This window comes from Teleopsis dalmanni, chromosome X (genome assembly GCF_002237135.1).
Source record: "Teleopsis dalmanni isolate 2A chromosome X, ASM223713v2, whole genome shotgun sequence".
Taxonomy (NCBI): Eukaryota; Metazoa; Arthropoda; class Insecta; order Diptera; family Diopsidae; genus Teleopsis; species Teleopsis dalmanni.
Genome location: NC_051848.1, coordinates 22,060,746 through 22,083,041, shown reverse-complemented (window position 1 = coordinate 22,083,041; position 22,296 = coordinate 22,060,746). Strand labels below are relative to the sequence as shown.

Below are 22,296 nucleotides of genomic sequence, written 5' to 3'. Positions count from 1 at the left end.
CCTTTAATGTAAGTGTCAGAACCAGAGAATAGTCATCCTTCCGAATAGTCAAGCAGCAATAAAGGCACTAAATTCTAATCGAGTAACAGAAAGACTGCTGGTGATAGAGAGTTTGAAAAGTTGAATATGTTTGGCGTAAATAATCAGGCTCTAGACTTTGGGTTATGCAAAGATTTCCGCAACAAAACTACTGACAAACTTTTCATATCGGATGATGAAATAAAACTCTGAAATATACGTTCAATACTATAAATTTATAAAGAACGTTTGACTTGGAAAAGTACTCTAAGTCCATGAAGAGCAATAATAATAATAATAAAATATAATTTTATGAAATAGAAAATATGTGAAGATTTTAAAATAGAATATAGTTATTTAAAAAATAGTATTATAAATAAGAAACAAATATAGTTTATATCGTTTATATCGACTTACTACGCTAGTAGCTTACATATGTATGGACCTTTTAAAAATATTTTTATATCTGAATTTAATAATAACACAGTGATTATATATAACACTATGATATGTTCGATAATTGATTATTTAGAAATATACTAAACTGAGTTTTTTTTTTAAAGATTTAGTTCTTACACACATTAGTCCACTTAATAATAGATACACATTAATAATACATAACGATTGGTATGTAATTATCAGATATTACATATAATTATTTATAATTTCATATATCTATTACATATTAAAATGTTAACAAATACTTTGTAGAACAATTGATTTTTTACTTTTAATTTAACTTACAACCAATTAATCTAATTATTTAATTATTTTAAAAGACAAGTTCATTATTTTACTGCTGTTTAAATCCGTAAGATAGCTGTTTCCTTTGAGTAAACATCATAATTTATAAAACTAACAAATTAAGTTTAATTCTAGAATTAATCGATATATGAACTTACTTTATTAAGGTACTTTAATGATAGTACCATTTGTTAATTTAATAAACTAGTGACAACAATACTCTTGCTTAAATATTAATTAAGTAAGAAATAAGAGAATAGGAGGTTGTGGTTTGGCCAAGATTAAACTGGAAGCAGTTATAGACAGCATGACAATAATACTGGATTTCACACACAATACTGGAATTGCTATTTTCTACCCTACCAACAAAAGCTCGTTACACATATGTAACCAAAAAAAGCAGGGCATTGAACCGAAACCGAACTGAAAACTGAAAAAAACCGATATTTTTGCTGGAACGAAAACTGGAACCGAACCGATATATTTTTTCTGTCTTGAACCGGAATGAAAACTGAAACGGAAAAAATTCCGGTTCGATGGCCTGCAAAAAAGTAACCAGGCTAATACAATTTAGCACAAATCATTCTTCGATAATAGCTTTTTTTGTAGATAGTCAAAGCTGTTATTAAATTACCAACGAAAGCAATCGAACTAAGAATAGTGGAATCGATGATATATCACACATCATTGATGAACATTAAACATAACAAGTTCTGTCTTAGCTAATTTACTAGACACGGAATACTGAAGAGAGCAAGATGATTAGAACATTATCTGAATTGCACATATGCGAGATCGACACCTCCGTACAAACCTTGATGTGTAAATTATTACAAACAATAGAAGAAACGACACAGCAGTAATAAATGACTTGCGGATTATTCGCAAAAATCGCTAGCACCTATGGAATGCATATAATGTATATATAGAATGTATACATTTATATTTTGTCTGTAAACTGTCAAAACATGAACAAATTCGCTTGACATTGGCTTGTCTGATTCTGTGATGAACCTTGAACGTATGAACCTTGAAGAGAAAAATCTTGCTCCACGGCTAAAAATTATTCGTAATGTACAATATATTGAGAAAGCATAAGAAATTCATCAAAGTAACCGCTGTGTGCCAGTGAGATACAACAAAGAGGAAACTGGGATATTCAAGAGACCTATCGAATTTTGACCGAAGTTTTGGGTAAAGTGTGTACCGCAAAGACGGTCGACCGCGAAGACTGGAGAGTATAGCATAGTAGATATGTTACAAACGGTCCAAACAAATTTCGTTAAAGTTAACCATGTTAGTCAATGTAACTGGTGACGATGGTGATGTTTCCAATATGAGAGAAAATAAGATAGAAAATTACGTTTTCAGAAGAGTCAATTAAAGACAATACTAACTGTTTTCTTTTATTAAAATGGAATTGTTCACAGTGTGTTCAACTCAGAAGATTACGAAGGATCACAGAATTGTATGTAAAAGTATCACATTGTGTGTTCCAATTCGACCAGAATTTTGAGAGTAGTTGGTTTTTGTTAGACGGTATTGCACTATTGCTTAAAGACATACTGACACATAAATTCGTAACCAAAATCGCTTTATTTTTATGGGTGCGATTTTTAGCTATTCTCCAAGCTAAAATTGAAGATGAAAGAAAGTCGTTTCCATACTCTCCGGTTATCAGAAAGGTTTCGATCGACATACTAAAGGCAATTCCGTCGGATGAGTTTAAAAAATAATTAAAAAAATTCATAGACGTTTCCAGCGCTGTATTTACTCGACATGAGAATGTTTTCAATAAACAAGAATAATAAATTAAAATAGTCAATGGGTTGTATTGGGTCTTATTGGGTCTGCGGCAAATTGTACGTAAAGAATAATGAGAGAATAATATAATAAATAAAAAAATAAATAAAAAATTTTAATAGTTGGGGGCAGGAAGGGTATTTAAGATTCAACAAATTAAAAGATAATTTTTTTTTAATTTTTATTACTTTTCTCTGAAATTTGGTTAAGAAATTTTTCAGACTTATTACACTGTTTCTTGCTAATTAGATTAGTAAGTCATTCAAAAGTAAGTTAACTGCTAGACCTGTACTTTGGCTTGGGTAGACAATAAAAAACTAAAATATCTAAAATACATTCATTCTAAATTCTTTGCTTAGACCTTACTCAGTTGGGTAACACAAAGTATGCAAACGTTAAACTAATGACGTCACATTGTTTTGATTGTTTTCAGCGAACGGCCCAAAACTTGTTTTAATTTAAATACGGAAATGTAAACAATCTCATCACAAGATACTCACCAACAAAAGCTGGTGTAGTGAATTCTGGCCGGTTTAACCGCTGACAGACAGACAAGGGGCATGCGAAGTACCCCTTCTCTCTATTCTCTAACACTCTGATTCTACTCTCGTTTTTTAAAATTTACTTATAGTTTCGTTTGCGATATTAATTTTTTAATATTTGGTTTTAATATGAAAACAGACAAAATATTGACAATTTTATTGAAGTTATTTCGAAGCACCTTTTGCCATTTATTTATTTTATTGCATTAGTCAGTATTATTTAAGCAAATGTTTAGATTGTCTATGGACTCGGCCTTATCTCTAATATGATTACAAAACAGTTACGAGTATGACAAAAAATAAAGATAATTCAATAATTCAAGTTCATGGAAATAATCATCCAAATAAACAACCCGACAGTCAGATGGGTGGCCGGACAGCAGAAAGAGTCAGGAAATACAAAGTCTAGTTGACTAGACTAAAGCGATTTGTAATTTATGGAAAGTATGATAAAGTCTACAGGCTGTAAATACCATATGTAAGGGTTTATCAGAGATAATGCAGACTTTGTGTTCACAATAATTAAATATAAAATAAGTTAATGAATTACTGTTTGAAATTTATTTTATATATAAAATTGTACTTAATAAAAAAATATTTTTTTTGATTATAATCATATAAAATAATTAGTATTTTTGTTTGAGCGTTTAGTTTAAAACCTATTACAGAAAGTTACCAAAAAATATATATATGGACCATAACGCGTATGGAAATGAGATTCTCCAAATAGCAGAAAAGTGATGATCTTCTTCTTTGCATAACACTTATAGCATAAATAATAAGTTCTTATATAGATTTTCATTAAAAAATAATAAAAAATTTTGGCGCGGTTCCGTCATTTTGCGTTACTTTTTCTACTACATAATATGCCGACATTGCTTACTTCTCGAGATATCTAGATTTTGGGTTGCATATTTTTTACATTGATTAACATAAACATAAACAATACACACCATTTGTTGTTGATTAGGATATAAGTAACTATTACATTGATTGCAAAAAACCAATAGTATACAGGCTCTTGGTGGTATAAAAATTTCCAACTTTAAAGCCCGATATTTTCGAAAACTTAGATATATACTTAGATAAAATGAAAATGGCTAAAAAAATGCCTTTAGGCTATATATCGAAAACTATTGAGCAAAAAGTATTAGGAACTATCAATGGGTGATGGTATCACACAGATTTGATACATTTGTCATTAACTTTTTAATGCCATTGCTGAACATTTGTAAAATTTTTCGAGAGTACATATGCTTCCGTCTGAGTTTTTGATTTATTATTATATTAAAAACAGAAAATGATAACGCACAATATTATTTATATATTCTAGTTTTTGACAAAATGCAGTATGAATACTATTGAACATATACCAAATTTGTCTGACTTGGTTCCGTACGATTTCTTCCTATTTGATCGATTCACGAAATCACTCAGGCAATCGTATTTTAGCAGCCGAGTAGACATAATAAAAACATCGAAGATTGCACTGATGACTGTACAAATATCTGATTATAAAAAAGGTTTGTGGATGGGATTAGAGTTCTTGGCAAGGAACAATATCGATTATCACATATAAGCTTATATTTTATATTTTCCAAATCAAGTTCTCAAACTTAATAAATAAGTTGGTATGTTGAAGGTTGTTGAAAGTAGTGGATATGTTAATCAGTTTTTGTAACATTGCACATGTGTCATCCGACAACTGCTGAGAGACTAAAACTTACATTTTAGTTTTAAGCTCTTTAATGTTACCGGATGCAAACAGGTTCGACTTGTATTTTTGGGGAATAGGTTAGAAACACCTATTCTCTATTAACCTCAATTACCGATTTATCGCCGTTTTGCTACCGCATTCCTTGCAATAAACCTTAAGATATAGACTAAATCTATTCCGTCGAATTAAAATAATTTGCCAGGTCCTTCACCTTTACCGTTAAACAGTACTTCTGTAAAAATTTGTTTCTTCTGGACATCAAAGCCGTGCCTTCATAGAGAAAATGTTTAATGATTTCTTTTTACTACCGCATTCCTTGCAATAAACCTTAAGATATAGACTAAATCTATTCCGTCGAATTAAAATAATTTGCCAGGTCCTTCACCTTTACCGTTAAACAGTACTTCTGTAAAAATTTGTTTCTTCTGGACATCAAAGCCGTGCCTTCATAGAGAAAATGTTTAATGATTTCTTTTTACTGCAGGTTTCAATAATTTTTACAATGAGAATTACAAGGAATATGTGGTTTCTCTGCATAGGTTCTTATATACCAATGCAAGCTTTGTAGTATTCAGATGATCCTTCTTGATAAGTTTCCAGGACTTAGTCTTATTATTAATGAGCCATGTTAGCCGAGAAGTTATGTAGCTGCTTTGGAGGATTACAGTTTTATATTTTATGTACTTTACAGGTTCCAGCGGGTAACTACAACAACAACTCTATTTATTACTAAAATAGAGTGAATCGGTTAAGGTTTCGGTTAATATAATATATTAATGGAAATATTTTTGATCTAACATTCAGATATGACCGTTGGAAAAGTAGTTACTTTCGCTGTTTCAAAGTATGAGATTTCATAAAATATGTTTGATATTTTAAAAACTATGAATAAGAAAATATTATATACGTCAATTTCGTATGACTCGATTAGTTTTACTTGGACTTTGCGCCCGAAAATGAATCATCAGAAAGTAAATTTTCTACCATATGCTTTCTTGTTATAATTGAATGAAGTTATTGATGTGGTAGTTTTTTTTTCTACTTTACTTTATTTAAATATTGTTTAAATATATGAAAAAAATAGTATATGCAGGGCACCACTCTTAAGTGATAGCACTTTTATGCGGGTTTCTAATGAGTTCAACGCAGCAATCAACACTAATGGCAGATTACACTACTTCAACTCATGAAAATATTTCTCATTCAGAATAAGTTGTCTCCATGTTTTTCGAAAATGTGGTATAAATCAAATATGAAAAAAAATATTAAGCTAATCTCACTTAGTTACAATGTCATAAATGCATTATATATTTGGTGAAGAAACTTATTAATACCTAATAAGATGTAATATCATTTGAATCAAATAGTTTTATTTATTTTATTTTACATATATATTTTATTTGTATATGTTTGCCTTTTTTATATACATTTCAGTTCCCACGGTCACCCAATTGAATTAGAACCAATTTCAAAGATCTATAAATTTGAACTGGTGGGCACACTGCTTCGTGGCATCTACGTTTATTGTTACAAGATAAATCATTTTCACCTCAGTTTTATTTGATAGTATAAAAGTAATAATTTGTTGTCCATTTTTTCTATGTGTTAGAGACCGGAATGTTTAGCAGTCCATTTAGCCAGATTTTCATTTGCTTATTTGGTTTCAGTTCATATTTCATACATTCATGACACTAGTTTTTAGCAACAAGCATTCATTCAATCGCTTTCACAATTCGGAAATTTTTACATGTATTAAGCTAGATTAATCCACCGAATAATTTTTGTTTTCAAATCCATGAGCTGTTTACTAGAGGCATAATAAGTAAACTAATATTCCTAAAAATTATTTTCAATTTAAAAGTTCGTAGTACTGTAAATAAATATAGGCATCTATTTCCCTTCAGTTGTTAGCTCGTATGTATCAAACATGTTCATGTTTACAATGTTTTTTGGAATAAAATAAATACTCTTTATTATTTTTTTGAAAATGTACGTGTTTTCCCTTAATAAGTATACTAAATATACTTCATATTACATCTGCAGTTCCGTACGCTATGAAATAATTTTAGCGATACACATCATTTCCAGAATACCGTGAACCGAATATTTTTAATAATATGTTTCAATATAAAAATTTTTTTTTTTTAAAAATAAACGTCAGAAGACATCGAAATGAAAATGAAAGTCATTGTGTACATAAATATGAACTTAAATGTGTAAAACAAAACTAAAAAGCAAATACATACGTTTTACATACTATATAATCAATGCATATATAAAACAATATAAAAAATTTCCAAAATGGGGATATTAAATATTCTAAAAACTGAAACAACGTTTAACACATACATAATACTTCATATCTCGTAGTACAGGTACATCAATAGACTTTTTTGCAGAGAAATATACGAGCCATTCTAGTATTGATAACTTTAATATACATATAAATAAATTCAAGAGAAATAGTTATTGCAACTATTACTAAGCCATTACTAAGTTTTAGGTATAAGTGGCGGATTCTGTGTGGACCTCGGTGTGGACCTCAGTGTGGACCTCAGCATGGACCTCGGTGTTTCTATAAATAAATATTTTTTACTTAAGTGCGTTTCCACTCTATTAAGCAATCAATTCAATCAAGCAAAGCAAAAGACAATTTCTATGTCAAATTCATTTTATAAAAAGTGACCTTTAACAAGTCGGTGCAAACCAATTAATAGCCTGTAAGAATGCAGTTATCCTATCCAGTAAGTAATTCACACGGACTAGTTTTACTTTAATTTTGTATACAATTTTACAGAAACTCACGAATATTAAGTATTCTTTTATCATAGCAAAAATATATTACATATATTGTTCCATTGAAGTGGTTAGATTTCTCCAGCTCAACTCAGAGTTGAGTTCAATGAAAACCTCATCCATCCATCCTTCATCTACCCAAGTTTCCAAACAATCTTCTTTCTTTCCACATTTATTTTATACAACCTTATTCTAACCCACGTATTCCTATATGTGATTTCTTTCATGTATCTACCAAACCATAACATGTATAGAATGTATATGTAAATGGTTTCATATGCTTCACAACAGCACTTTTTAAAAACTTCAAGTTGTAAGAGTTTATTTTGTTAATTAGGAAAAGTGAAAGATTATAATTTTAATATAATTAATTAATAAAAGTTGATTTCATATTTCTGTTCCCAAATTATTTGATTCGTACATCATTACTTTTTTATGTTATGTCTTTCGCTGATTGTGTTCTTGGCATTACACAAAAAAATAATAGATTTGTTACAATACAGTATGTGTATAAAAAGATAGTTACACATTTCTTTTAAGGCGAATATAGAGTATTCAACAATTTTATACACTTAACTCTATTAAAAAAAAAAGAGTTAAAAATCTGTTGATAAAATTCCAAAAATTTGTCAAACCCCAGACACAGACTGAGTATTTAGATAATACTACAGATTAGTAATATGCTAATCGATTTTTACATTAATTCTACAAATATACAATAAGTGCGGTTTAATATTGTATATTGTAAATCCACTCATTACTAAGATTATTAGTCCCGTTTTCGACGGGAAAGTTCTACACTGAGGAAAAATAAAACTAACATTTCTATTAACATAATAATGATATAGTTTTCTAAGAATAATATATTAAATCAGTTAAAGTTCAAGAAAAATGTTAAAAGTTATGCTAATTAATTTATAATATAAAACACTTATAATAATTCAAATAAGAGGGCTTAAAAAGACTGATTCTTAATTCTTATCATCCAAGGCATTATATACTTAGTTTAAGGTTTACCATTTTAGAATATTGAGTGCTAAGCAACCAGAGTATATTTTAAACGTGTAAAAACTTATTACAAAAAAAAGTGGTTCAGTACATATCTTCAATGGTGAGTTTTATTTCTTGTTTTGTTTATATGTCAACAAACAAAATTGTCGAATCCGGGACAGTGAAAATCCACAAATAACTATTATAAGATTACAACCACATGATTACCAATTTATTTTTTTTGTTAAATTGTTAATAAACAAAATAAATAATAAATAAATAAATATAAGAATTTATGAATATATGTTATGTGGCATATATGTGATATCAGTAGAACGGTGTTGCAAGACATATAATACGTTCTGTTTTGTGCAAGAAATTTTCTGGATACATTTTATTAATGTGAATTGATAACCAAGACCATTAGATGATTAGAATCCATCACAATGGATTGCGTTTATATTAACAATCTTTAAACTCTCGCAATTTTGAAAACAAATATCTATCTATAAAGTTATAGTTGTCCTATTGACAGCTCTAACTGACAAGTGGTCGAAAATTACTTTAAAAGGATTCAGTATCGTTAGATGATCTGTGGGGAACATTTGGATGTTGTTGTATTTTACACCTAATGACAATATATACCAATAAAATTTTATTGAAATTTTGAAGACAAGCGTGTTTTATTTAAGTTTACTTTGGAAACCACAAAATAGATAACACTTGTTATACAAATATTAGCTTCTGTTTATTTGTTTGTGATAGTCAGAAAATAATAAAAAATATTCTACAGAAAATGTAAAGTTTATTCTTTAATAAAAAATCATTTGAGTATATTGCAAACATTTTATTGATGAACTATATACATAAATGTTCATATAAATTAAGTTTACGTTAATTATCAAAACATTTTTTCTCATACAATCCAAAGTATTATCAGAATATTTCGCATTGATGGATTGATATTCACACTTCACTTGTTGAAAATGCATATGAAAATTTGAACTTGATGACATTTCACAGCATAAAAAGCTTATTTGCAATGGCAAATGTCAAGAAAACTCTATGATGCTGAGTTTCGCATCCTTTTATATGAAGGACTTCAAAAAAGGTTTGGTGGTTTTAGAAATTCTCACGTGGAAATTTGATTAATAAATGTGTTAACAGTTATGTTACTAATTTTTCATTATATATACATATACATATATATATATATATATATATAATATTCAACTTATTAAAAAAACGTTTTAAATTTGTTAGAATTCATTAATTAAAAAACAAAAGGTTAGACACATGATATGCAGTCTTGTTTAAATTCCATAATTGGAATATTTAAAAATTTTAGTTAAATTACGTTAACTAATACAATAATTCATTTTTAATATAAGTATATAAATACTTTATTATTTGATTTAATTTTATATTAATTTATTTTTTTTTTGTACCTAACTCAATAAGCTTTTCCACACATGAAAATAACAGAAAATTGTTATAATCAAAAACAGCGTAAATTTAAATGTGCACGATATTTACTTCTTTGTTGTTATATTAAATTGTTTTGTTTTTCAAAATACGATAAACACAATAAATGTCAAAAAAGAAAAAACAAAAATATAAGCACGCGATTTAATTTAATAAAATAAGAAACCAAAAATAAAAACGTTCAAGCAAAAATAAATGCTCCAACTTGGCAAGATCACAACGGCGACGACAGTGATCAACGCGTTGAAAACAACTGAAACTAAAAGCGCAGAAGCCACTTTCCACATCACTTGTACGACGTACAACAAAATACCACCACCAACAATAATAATGATAACAACAACAACAATGATACAATTGCAATACTGACTGCCTAACCGTCGGTGTGTCTGTCAGAATATTTGTGCTGCCGTTTTGTATTTGTTGCTTTGCCTATCTGCAATCGCATTCTTCTTTGATTGATATGAGCTGCTATCAGTAAAAAAAATTAAAAAATATAATAAAAAAATTATATTTGAGAAATTATCAAAATAAAAAAAAAATTCTATTTTTATATGTATTATAAAAAAAAACTGTATAGCATGGATTGATCCACCGGTCGTCATTTCTCTTTTCAACTGTAATTCTTCTGGCTAACTTAAGCACGTTGTTTACTGTCTTATCGCTTCACTTGTGTTGCGCTGTTAACTTAAACATTTACGTCGATTTTACTTTGACTTGAGCATAACAACTACATACAGAAAAGACACTGTAATGCGGGTGTACGCAAATTGCTTGCAAAGAAATCAGTTGTAGTTGCCAATCGGAATAGTCTGTTTGCTTAAAGTTATTTTTTTAATTGTTTCTCTTCAACATTTATTGTGTTTTGTTTATCATCTCATATTTGCTCCAACTCTTTGTAATTGGAAACTGGCCCCAATGAAAAAAGCGATGCGAAATGAGAGATTCAAATTTTTTGTTTTGGATACAGCAATAGTGTTGCCATATAAATTATTTTGAGTTTGCACTTATCTTATCTTAGAATTGAGAACATTGATGGTAAATTGAGGGAAATAGTAAATTGTGTCGGTATGGCAGCGAATGTTCGTATTTACCAGAATTTCGAGTACGGTAAATTAGATATTACCATTGTGAAAATTTTATAAGATGTTTAATAAGTAAATAAATAAATTTGAAAACTTTTAACAGAAAAATAATAAATAAGTGCACTAAATAAAAATAAGGACGTGTGCGAGTTAGGCTAAGTTGATGCTAAACCAAGTGGGAGATTTTTTGGGATTTTTTGCACTGCACACATTTAGCCATTTATCAACACGTATCGACACATCACTACATTATCGGCTCAACTTAGAATTTCCCTCATTTAGAGCTCAATTAGCCTAACTCGCACATGTCCTATAAAAGTGCAGTGCAATATATCCCTAGGAAATTTCAATTTACTTTAAATTTTTAAATTTACTTTTTAGAACGCAACTTAGCCTAACTCGCACACGTCCTTAATAAGAGCAGTGCAAAATATCCCTAAGAAATTTTAATTTACTTTACCTCAATTTACTCGAACTCGCATACGGCCTACATATGTAACATTTCTTCAACAATTTGTATCATAAATAAAATATTTATTCTAGCAAATTACTTATAAGTTAATAAAGTTAAAAATACCTCAGCACTCTTTAATGAAAATAAAGTGCGAACATCACCACAATATAACGAAATAGACTACAATGGTTCAGAGCTTAAAATGTAACGTCCGGTTATATTGTTACAATTATAAAAAATTCATTAAAAATTAAATACACTCTTCCTAAACTTTTTTCATTTTATACAACTTTTAATTTAGGAATACAACCGTAGCACATATGTGCTTTACATAACACTTTTTTAAAATAAAAATTGACTTTTACTCATAACTATTGTATTGCTGTTATGTCATGGGGACCTGTAGAGCAGGGAAAGTGGACAGGAGAGGATTACAAGACGAATATAAGCGGGAGAAAGGGGATAGTATGATATGGGAGAAGGAATTGAGCATAGGTGGATAATAATTGTACTTAGCACTTTATTGAGATAAAGGCATAAGTATAAAATTCTCAAATTAGTGTGCATTAGGATAGCAAAATCAGATGGATGACTTTTAGTATATTCCATTATTCTAGAGCTGTGATATGTAATAGTTAAAAAACGAATGACTTATTTTTTTTTTAACTTATTCAACAGAGTTTCTTTATAGGTTTTGAAAATCCTTATATATACAAATGTTCTTATTACTGGTGCATCTCAATGATTGTGTTCCAGAGCGGATTTAATAACTAATTAAATATAATGTTCTTACAGTATGTAGGTAGCTTGTCACTTTATCCAATAACCCTATCAATTTTAGATGAAGTCTTGCTTTATAAATTTTAATATGTTCTTTCCGCCGTGATTTCAGGCATAACTTTTAAAAATTATACCCACGTAATTCAACGCACACATTTATCATCTCATTTATCATGATTTTTGCTTAGATTAATTTTTAAAGAATTTGAAATATAAGAAATATTCCATATAGAATAAATAGAAACCTTCAAGAATTTGCTTATAATTTTTATATCAAATACAGTCCAAACACCTCTCGACCAAGAGAGGTCTAAATAGATTTTCTGTGTTTATTTGGAACCATTTAAACCCAAATAACCGAACACCTCTTTGAAATGGTTGATGGTGTACATCCGCTCAATAGAGTTTTCACTGTAATATGCATAAGTTATAAAGTTACGTTATGTGTAGCGGTACAATTTACTGGCTGTTTTAAAGTCATCCTAAAAGTATGCAATTTTGATAATTATATTTATCAAAATCTGAACTTTACATTTAGTAGATTTACTGAAATTTATTCAATGAATCTAAATGAATTCTGAAGATTTAACAGCTTATGATGACATCTTGAAAATAATTTTTAATTTTTTTTTGAGTTGAGGAAGTTATTTTTGATAAAGATTGGAACAGAGGATTTTTAGTATAAAAATCGGTTGTCATTGAACTAATTTGTAGTAGAATAATGTCTGTCCATCCGTTGTCGCTCAGTAGCCTTGATTTATACGTATTAACCAATATAAATCTGATTATTATAAATTTATTCATAAAATAATTTTTTAAAAATAAATATCAATTCCTTTCGTACTAAAATATTTTATTAATTCAAAGATAGAAACCAACCTGGCTTACACCGGTTTGAACTCAGATCATGTAAGAATAAAAAGTCGAACAGACTTAATATTTAAACTTCTACATTTAAATATGAATCTTAATCCAACATCGAGGTCGCAAACTTGTGATGTGATTTATTAAAAATTATAATTAATATAAAATGGAATAATATAATGAAATAGGTCGACTTAAAAATGGTCAATATTTATTTAGCTACCTATAAGTATTTACTAATTCCTAACCCTTTTGAATTTATTTATAATTCTAGTTTTGTAAGTAACAAACTTAATTAAACAAATAAAATAATTTAAAACGTTTAAGTAGTCAGAACATTAAATTAATAAAAATGTTGTTGCAGTCCCAATTCAAGTACAAACGTAATCTTTGCCTAAAAACTCCTAAAATATCCCATAGAATTAAATTGACTGGACGTTATTTGTGAAAATGTAAAACAATAGCTTTATTTCTTTCATATTTACTAAAAAATGTTATTAATTAAATTTAGATAAATTAAAAACCTTGACGCATTTTTGTAAGCCCGTTAAATTTAGCCTGAACAGAATAATATACTATGTTTCATAAATATTTTATAAATAAGATGCTAAGCTTCCTTAAAAAAAATAATTAGCCTGTAGAGCGTGACAGTGATAAGAAGGTGTTAGAAGCTTTTGAGAGAAAAATTCTTCGAAAGATCTATGGTTCCTTAGCATCTAATCCCTTGTCGTATTAGATGAAACGATGAGCTGTATGAGTTACACAGCGACAATGAGATAGTTAAGCGCATAAAAAATCAGCGGGTTCGCTGGCTTGGTCATATCGTGCGAATGGAAGAAAATGCTCCAGGTAGAAAGGTGTTTGATTCGGTACCTGTAGGTGAAGAATGCGGTGGAGGACGTCCGCTTCTTCGGTGGAAGGACCAGATGACCAACGCTATTGTGGCGCTTGGTACTGTCAACTGGCGACAGCAAGCAACTAATTGGGCTGGCTGGTAGAGACTACTCAACGCGGCCAAAGTCGACATACGTCTGTAATGACCAACTAAATCAATAATAATACATGTTCATTCATATATCAAACAAGTATTTCCAGTATACAGCATATATAAGTATTCTCTATGTTCGATATCTTTAAAGTTTTTTGATTTATTTTCTGTAATTAATATTCATTTATAGCATACATTCAGACCCTGTGCTTTGAAAGAAGAGTTCTTAAAGGAATATAGTCAATTACTTTAAAACGAAACTTTGAGATACTTTGAGTAAAGGTGCTTGATATACCGGTTATAATTTACACAAAACTTTTGTCGTTATTAGATCTAAACTTAGAGATTCTCTTCAATTTATGTTTTATTTTTAATTAAAGTATAGCAATTTTATATACCACATCTTTTTCTTATCTATCGGTTTTTGAAGCGTCTGGTGTCAATAGGTGTACATTTCACGATTAGGTTATTGCAAGCATTATCCTATTTGTATGATAATACTCACCATCAATTAGAAAAATTACCTGAACCGAAAACTATCACCGTTGACCTTCCTTGAAATTTTTTACACATATAGGGTCTATGAAGACCATAATGTCACCATTCAACACTTTTAGCAATTGAATGTTCTATGGGCATTTTTTCAATTTAAATATAGTTTTTACAGGGATATTAGCTGATATCCACAAAGAGTGATCGGTACTTTTGTCGGGTGATCAAGTTTTTTCCTATTGACGTCGAAGTGTGTTGGATTAGATGTAATCGTTTAGTTAAATATACTTTTTCTGAAATGCATTTACAATATGTAAACATTAATATTATATTAAGAAACTAATCTAAAACTAATATATTAGCAACGTTGAGTATAAAGATCTACTAGTTAAAAATTTTGACTAAGTAACACCTCTTAGCTCTGTATATTTATCAGTACGTTGTAATTAGTAGCCTGAGATACCAATGTGTATACATTTCACCAATTCTTTAAAGATACTTTAAAGATACTCGTACTGTTATTGATGTCTAGATGGCCTACAGCACCAAAACAGTAATTTGCCTATATCTGGGTTTAGCGAGTTATAATATTCTAGAAATTAGTTCCATTGTTTTAATCCAAAAATAATAAAATAAAAATAATAATAAAAAAATAGTCAAATTTTTCGTAAAGTATAAGTTATGATTTTTAACTTTATTGAATCCCAAACCTGGACAATAACAACATTATATGGAAAAAAAGTTGCATGTGTGTTCATTGCAGTATAATCACTGCCATATGTCTTAACTGATTCTGTATTAAAGTAAATATTGCCATCAACAATTTATCTTCTTTAATACTTATTTGGAAAAAATTCCATAATGGTTCAAAATGTTACTCATCGCTTTCAATAAATACTTTTTCATTTCTTCCATTAGTTCCATTAGTTATTAACATAGTTCAGTTAGTTTATTTTTTATGAAATCATACAAACTCTATTTTAGAATTTTTATATATATGTATATATATTTCATTATTATCCTAATATATCGATTATATGTTCAGTTATTTTTGTTATATATGGTATAAATGAATTTACGGTAAAAATTTATATATGCAGAATTAGTTATCACATTGAGTGCTCAACAGTTGTAGGTACCGAATCCGGATTGTTGCAAATTTGGCAAACGAGAACAAAATAGATCAGAGACACTCGTCGTAGCAGTTGGAAAAGTTATAACACGTAACTCGCCGGTATCTGAAACTTGTAGGGAATTAAAGTACGGTGGCTGAGGCACGATTTGTGCACCACCAATCCAACCATTGCTGGCCACTGCTGCTACTGCCGAAACTTTATTCGCAACGGCTGCTTGTGGTGCTATTAAATTGGTTTGTAGTTCACCGGTTATTGGATTATACTGCGAACAGCGGGACCTGGCTAAAATACATGACGTGATGTTTGTGTAAAAATATATACGATCAGTTTCGAGCGTTAACTGTCGAGTGCCAAGACTCTCATTGTAACATGTGGAAATCTAAAAGAAGTATAAAAGGATTTGACAAAAGTATAACATATATTATTATTATAAGTATAGTATATAATATCAATATTTTTGTGTTATCATTTTTTACCAATTGTTGTGCGTTAATGCGACGGATACAGCGTACAAAGTCACAGTAACCTGTGTAACAGAAACCAGCTACAGGATCTGTTGTGGGGCGGTTGCCGTCCACTATGGCCTGTAAGTTTGTAGCACAGGTAGCATATCTTGATTCAGTTATGTATAGTCTAGCACAATCATTGAGTGATGACAGTTGTGTTGGTCCATTTAATATGCTGCCAGCTCGAAAAAAGCAACCATAGCAGGCGTCACGCATTTGAATCGAGGTCGTTTGAGTTGTGTTGCATAACAAATTCAGCAAGGATAATAATTTGATACTAAATATAGAATGAAAACAAAATAATTTAATGCAATAATACCAGACTATCGACTATAAGAGGATTGACCATTTTATATGGACTTATCTGGCAACACTGAAAATTTGATAAGAAAGGTGAGAAGCAAGGTACATGTGTTAAGTATAGGTTACACGAATAATAGTTTTTGTGGAGTCACGACTATTAATTTTGTTACGTTGCGAGTATAATATCGACCGTAAATCTACGAGTACCACTTTAAAGTAACTTTGGTACTCAGTAACCATTATAATTTGAAAGAAAGAAAGTTAGGGGAAAAAATTTGAAAACTATAATAAATAATTAATAAACATACGCACATTCCATATAAACATATATACCTATTTTAATAGAATTATAAAGACTAGATCTTATGATGTGAATATATATTGTACTTTGTGCTACTTATTGGCTTACTTATTGACATAAAAACCTATATACAGAAACTTTGATAAAGAGCCTGATACTCCAGAGTATAGACTAGGAAAATTATATGTACTGATATACAAAAAACTGAAAACTGATCTGGGAATATGCTATATACCAGGCAAAAAATTAACCATGCTTAATCTAGCTGTCATAATTGAGTTCTTGAGAGCTATGGGAAATTTATTTTTGATTTGATTTATTTTTGAAATTTTAAAATTATATTGCAAAAAATTTTAAAAATAATATTATAAAAAAAAAAAAATAAATTAAAAATGCAAAAATCACTTTTCTGATTCAAAAGTACAGCGTGATCTATAATATCTATTATACTATTCCTCCAGCGAGTTCTCTTAATTAAAATTAACTTATTAAGACTATTGACAAACTATAAAAAATCATAAAATATGTGCTCGTGAATCTTGATATATAGCCGTTTTCTGATTCAAAAGAACAGCGTCATCTATAAGATTTATTATACTATTGACAAACCTAATAATATCTCTTGGTTTTTCAATAGATCTCATTAAATTCAACGAAAGTCAAATTAAGATACTGGACTTGTTTTTTGGCATTGACTTGGCATGAGCACATATAAATTGATGGTGGAGTTTATTTTGCATTTTATAGAATCTGCAGTTATCGGTTTCCTTAGTCGCATATTTAAAAGATGATATTTAACAACAGCTAGTCTTTTTAAAAAAATAGTGTAAAGTCTGCGTTCATATCTATTCAGGCTGAGTAACTTATCAGTTTCAATGTTGACTTTGGATTACCATAAACAGCTCATATATTGTTTTTATGTATTGATTCAGTCCAACAAGCCATTTTGGCAAAGGATTTATCCTTTGATGGATGTCAGTGCCTCCTTCTTCCTAAGTTTTTTAGCTCTTTTATAAATGTCGAATTTCTCATGACTATATATCTATATGATATATGCTATTTGCTTTTGTCAGATCCTGTATAAAAGCTACTATAAAGTCGGAGAGTAGGGAGTAAATAGAATTTTTTTTGAAAAATCTTCGTAAGCAAATTCGAAGGCCCTCAAAACAATTTTTTTTTGGTTATAATATGTCGAACACAAAATATCTAAAATAAATAGTAAAAGAGCAGAGAGGCTGAAGACCGCTATTAATAATATTCTGAATTTAACAAATATCGTTATCAAATGGTTACATATATGTATATATATATAAGTTGTGTATTGACGAGCTTTCAATTTGAAAGATTTCCATTCGACTAATAGTTAGGATAACTACTTACTTTAAATTAATAGTTTGTGATAAAAATAAAAATCTGTAGTAGCATCTAACTTCATCAATATACCTAATTAAAAAATCCTGATGAAACCTATGATGATCTTGATGATCAAACCTAAACCGAAGTGATATATATAAATTAATTATTATTCTATGAAAGTTGTATGTGTGATATATAGGTTACAATATCACTATCTTTACAATAATAATAATGTACTATTATTGTAAATTAATAATAGTTACACTTCAATATAACTCCTTACATTCGTTGTCTTAAGATCTTTTTTATGAAATCAATCGACTTTTTTATTTTTATCTTTTCTTTAACCTCGTAAATTTTTATACAGTAGTATATTCTTTGGTTGTGTTTCAATAGCCATACATAAAGCATGTCCCAACCATCTTCTTCGATTTTATATAGCTTACGACTCTACTTCTTCATTCTTCATTTAATATTATTTTTATTTCAGTTGCCTTATTCCCATTGCTTCATGAGAGTGTTTTATAAGATTCTTAAAAAATTAATTCTTCACACGTAACTGCTCTTACGGACAGCGTCTAGCTTGCGAAGACATTTTATCCAATATGTGTCGAATAACGAATTCGATGCTGTGATGAATTGTACTAGTTATATGCTGATGCGTACATAACATATACGCAGATCAGTTGAAGAGAATCACAAGCAACTGAATAAGACAGCGAACAGAATGTATTCACAATATAATATTGGATAATGGAAGTAACAGATAACTCAAACGCAGTAGCAAGAGATAGAAGTATATGGAGGAGACTCCCTAAGGATTGATTCGGGTTTTGAGTTTATATTTTGTATTTTAATATTTGTGTCATTAATTTTGTAATGTATAGTTATTGAAATTCAATTACTTGAAGTACATATAACCACGCGTGATATTAGATTTTTAGATCCCTCAAAACATTTTAAACACAATTCAAAATATTCTTTGAATTTATTTTAAAGTAAATGAACAAAGTTATCACCTTTCCGAATTATTTTAAAATTTCACTTTTTTCATTCGAGTTTCCACTTTCCCTTTTCTAACTTATTGAGTACTTACTTATTAACACCGCAAGCACCCTCGGAAACAGGAGCAAATTTGTTCCAATAAACACCTAACGTAGCGTTCGTTTGCTGATAAATCTATTAATTAATAGTAATAATTATTTATCTTCAATCGATCGATGATTTCTTCATATACCAATTGAATTTAGTTATAATTACCATGAAAACTGCAAACATCCATGATAGACAAGTGTAGGCCTTATTTTTGAATTTCATTTCTAGCGAACTCGGCGGTGGGTTCCCAATTAGAACTGTCAACGGCTGAAATGCGACTAAGTTTGGAGTCACACTTCAATGCTGATTTAACTGGTGTAAATTGTTTAATTCGAACACATCATCTGAAAAAAATGTTCTGCTCTATGCACATATTCAATTTTTTCCGGATAAGTCTCTAAATAAAATTCAGCTTGAGTTTTATTGAAATATTATTTCAATTAGAGTAGGTGTAGGTGAAATGCACATTGGCGCGGTCGCTATCACATAAAATGTGGACTCAAAAACGTTGATAATTTTTCTCGGACGTCACATTTTTTTGTTCCCAACTCTAAATGCAGTGATGGTTTAATTACGCACATTAATTTCTTTTATACTTTTAATATTAATATTATTTTTAATATTAAATATTCTAACACAACAGAAGATAAATAGTAAAATTTTTAGTTAACGTAAATTGGATTTACAGGCTCTTTAAGGTGAATAATATACCCGTAGAACCTATAATGTCAATGTAATTTTTTTTAAGTCAAGAATATTATGCAAATTACTCCGGCATAAATTCATTAGTATAATATTAAAAAAAATCCCAATTTTTGGACTTCTTCATTAAGAACACAATGTATAAATATATATACACTTATTTTATATTTGACTATTATGTTATATTTGATCTGTTGGTCTGTAGATCTGTTGGAGAGTAGATATTACACATATAAATATTTTTATTTAATAGAACTCAAAGTACAAAAATTAGTTAATGTATAAATAATATTAGAATTCATTGCCATTAATAAAAACTGTTAGTACCATATATCTATAGTACTATCTATAGTAATTTATTTAACATTACCAAATAATTCACTGATATGTTATCCATAAAAATAGTTGTTACGTTATATCATTTAGTTAATAAAAAAACTTGCAGATTATATTGTTCGCTGAGTCGCATACTATAACAGAAACAGCATTTTTCTTGAGCACTACCAGAGTTTCAGAATTTTCATCTTTAATTACTAACTATTATATGTACATAATTTTTTTTTTATTATATACATATGCAAATTATTAAAAATTAATCAAAGGTGTCTAGTATTGAGCTGTAAAAATAACTATTTAAATAATTTTTCTATTAACTATGGACCGGTCAAAGTTAGGAATTCAATCCAACTCAGACCGAAGATACTGTAGAGAAGAGAGAGAAACTGCATACTGCTACACGCACATTATAAGTATAAAATCATTCATATACCTTAATATATATTTTATATTATAATTTTGATATTTATATTTAAAATAAAAAAAATTGCAACAATATTATTACTGTTTAAAAAGTATAAGAAAAGTATATGCTTAAAAATACAATTAGAATAAAACAATTGATATAAACATATTTATGTATGCTTGTATTTATTTATATTTAAATTTTAATTGATAAAAATCAGTTGATAATATTTTAAATAATTTTATTATTAAAATTTACTTAATAAAAAATTTCAAAATAATTATTAACTAAATTATTTACTAGTTAATTATTATATAATTTATAAATAAATAAATAGCAAAATAAATAATTTAAAAATAAATAAATAATTTTATATATATAAATAAAATTATAAAAACACTGTTGAATGAAAAATGTATGACTAATTTAAAAAATAAATTACTTCATTAAATTTAATAAATATTTAAGAAAATTTTTAAGTGTACAATTATTATAATTATTGAACAATTTTTTATATATCTTATTTATATAAAAATATATTTAATTTAATAAAAATTAAAAACTGTATAAATTTTTAAAGTTATATTATATTGATTATTATCTAAATTCATATATATTTTCCTTACAATTATTATTATATTATATATAAAATATAAAGCTGAAAAGTTTAATATTTACACTAAAATAAATATTTTTAAGTTATTGTTTCTTATTGAGCAATTAATTTGATTTGGTGTAGAGCAAAGTATTTTGTTTTTCATTTAAATCATATTACATATTTTTATATAATTAATTATTAAGTGTTTTTTTTCTTGATATTGTCTAGTTTATGATTTATATTATTATTTTGCATTAATTAACTTAGAATTTATTTGAGATATTTATTATAAATATTATATATAATATAAGAATTTTATTTATATAAATTATATTTAGCATTTAAGATTATATTAAATAAATAGTATATATTAAGTAATTAAGAAAAATTAATAAAATTAATAAAGGAAAATAAAACTTAAAATGAAAAAAAAAGGAAAAAAAAATTAATATATATATATATATAATAACAATATAACATATATATAAAATTGAATGAAATAAAAATAAATTTGTTAAAATAGGAAACATTTGTAGTTTTTAATTAAAATAAGAAATATTTAATGTAATTATCAAAACCTTGATTGAAAAAAATTTTAATAATTAAATAATGAAACAATATATATATATATATATATAAAGCATTAAAAGCAATTTTGATATATATAAATGAATTCACTACAAAAGTATAAGAAAAATAATACATATTAGGTAATTAGCAATTAAAAATGTAATTTAAATAATTTTAAATAATTAAATCTGTAAAACAATAAACTCATTATTTATTTAAATATTTTGGT

General features: G+C 28.0%; 2 protein-coding genes across 2 annotated transcripts in view; both read right to left on the bottom strand.

Moving 5' to 3' along the window:
* The window catches only part of LOC119662713 (diacylglycerol O-acyltransferase 1), a 36,008-nt gene extending 25,538 nt beyond the window's left edge, over positions 1-10,470 (bottom strand). The window contains exon 1 of the mRNA XM_038072407.1: positions 10,059-10,470. The gene's annotated coding sequence lies outside the window, so the exon portion shown is untranslated. The remainder of the gene's footprint in view (positions 1-10,058) is intronic.
* A 5,315-nt stretch (positions 10,471-15,785) lies between these two features.
* Positions 15,786-19,702, bottom strand: LOC119662711. The gene is made up of 4 exons (XM_038072404.1): positions 19,621-19,702; positions 19,457-19,539; positions 16,371-16,677; positions 15,786-16,273 (listed from the first exon to the last, which is right to left on the bottom strand). Exons 1-4 carry the CDS (start codon positions 19,675-19,677, stop codon positions 15,881-15,883), a joined length of 840 nt encoding a protein of 279 aa, XP_037928332.1. The 5' UTR covers positions 19,678-19,702; the 3' UTR covers positions 15,786-15,880.
* Positions 19,703-22,296: the final 2,594 nt, after the last annotated feature.

What these genes read in the sequence shown, in the direction of transcription:
- LOC119662711 (XM_038072404.1), bottom strand. Translation starts at nt 19,677, where the DNA reads ATGAAATTCAAAAATAAGGCCTACACTTGTCTATCATGGATGTTTGCA. An exon ending in GGATGTTTGCAGTTTTCATG is followed by an intron (nt 19,540 to 19,620) that starts GTAATTATAACT and finishes ATTAATTAATAG; the next exon opens with ATTTATCAGCAAACGAACGC. An exon ending in GCATTAACGCACAACAATTG is followed by an intron (nt 16,274 to 16,370) that starts GTAAAAAATGAT and finishes TACTTCTTTTAG; the next exon opens with ATTTCCACATGTTACAATGA.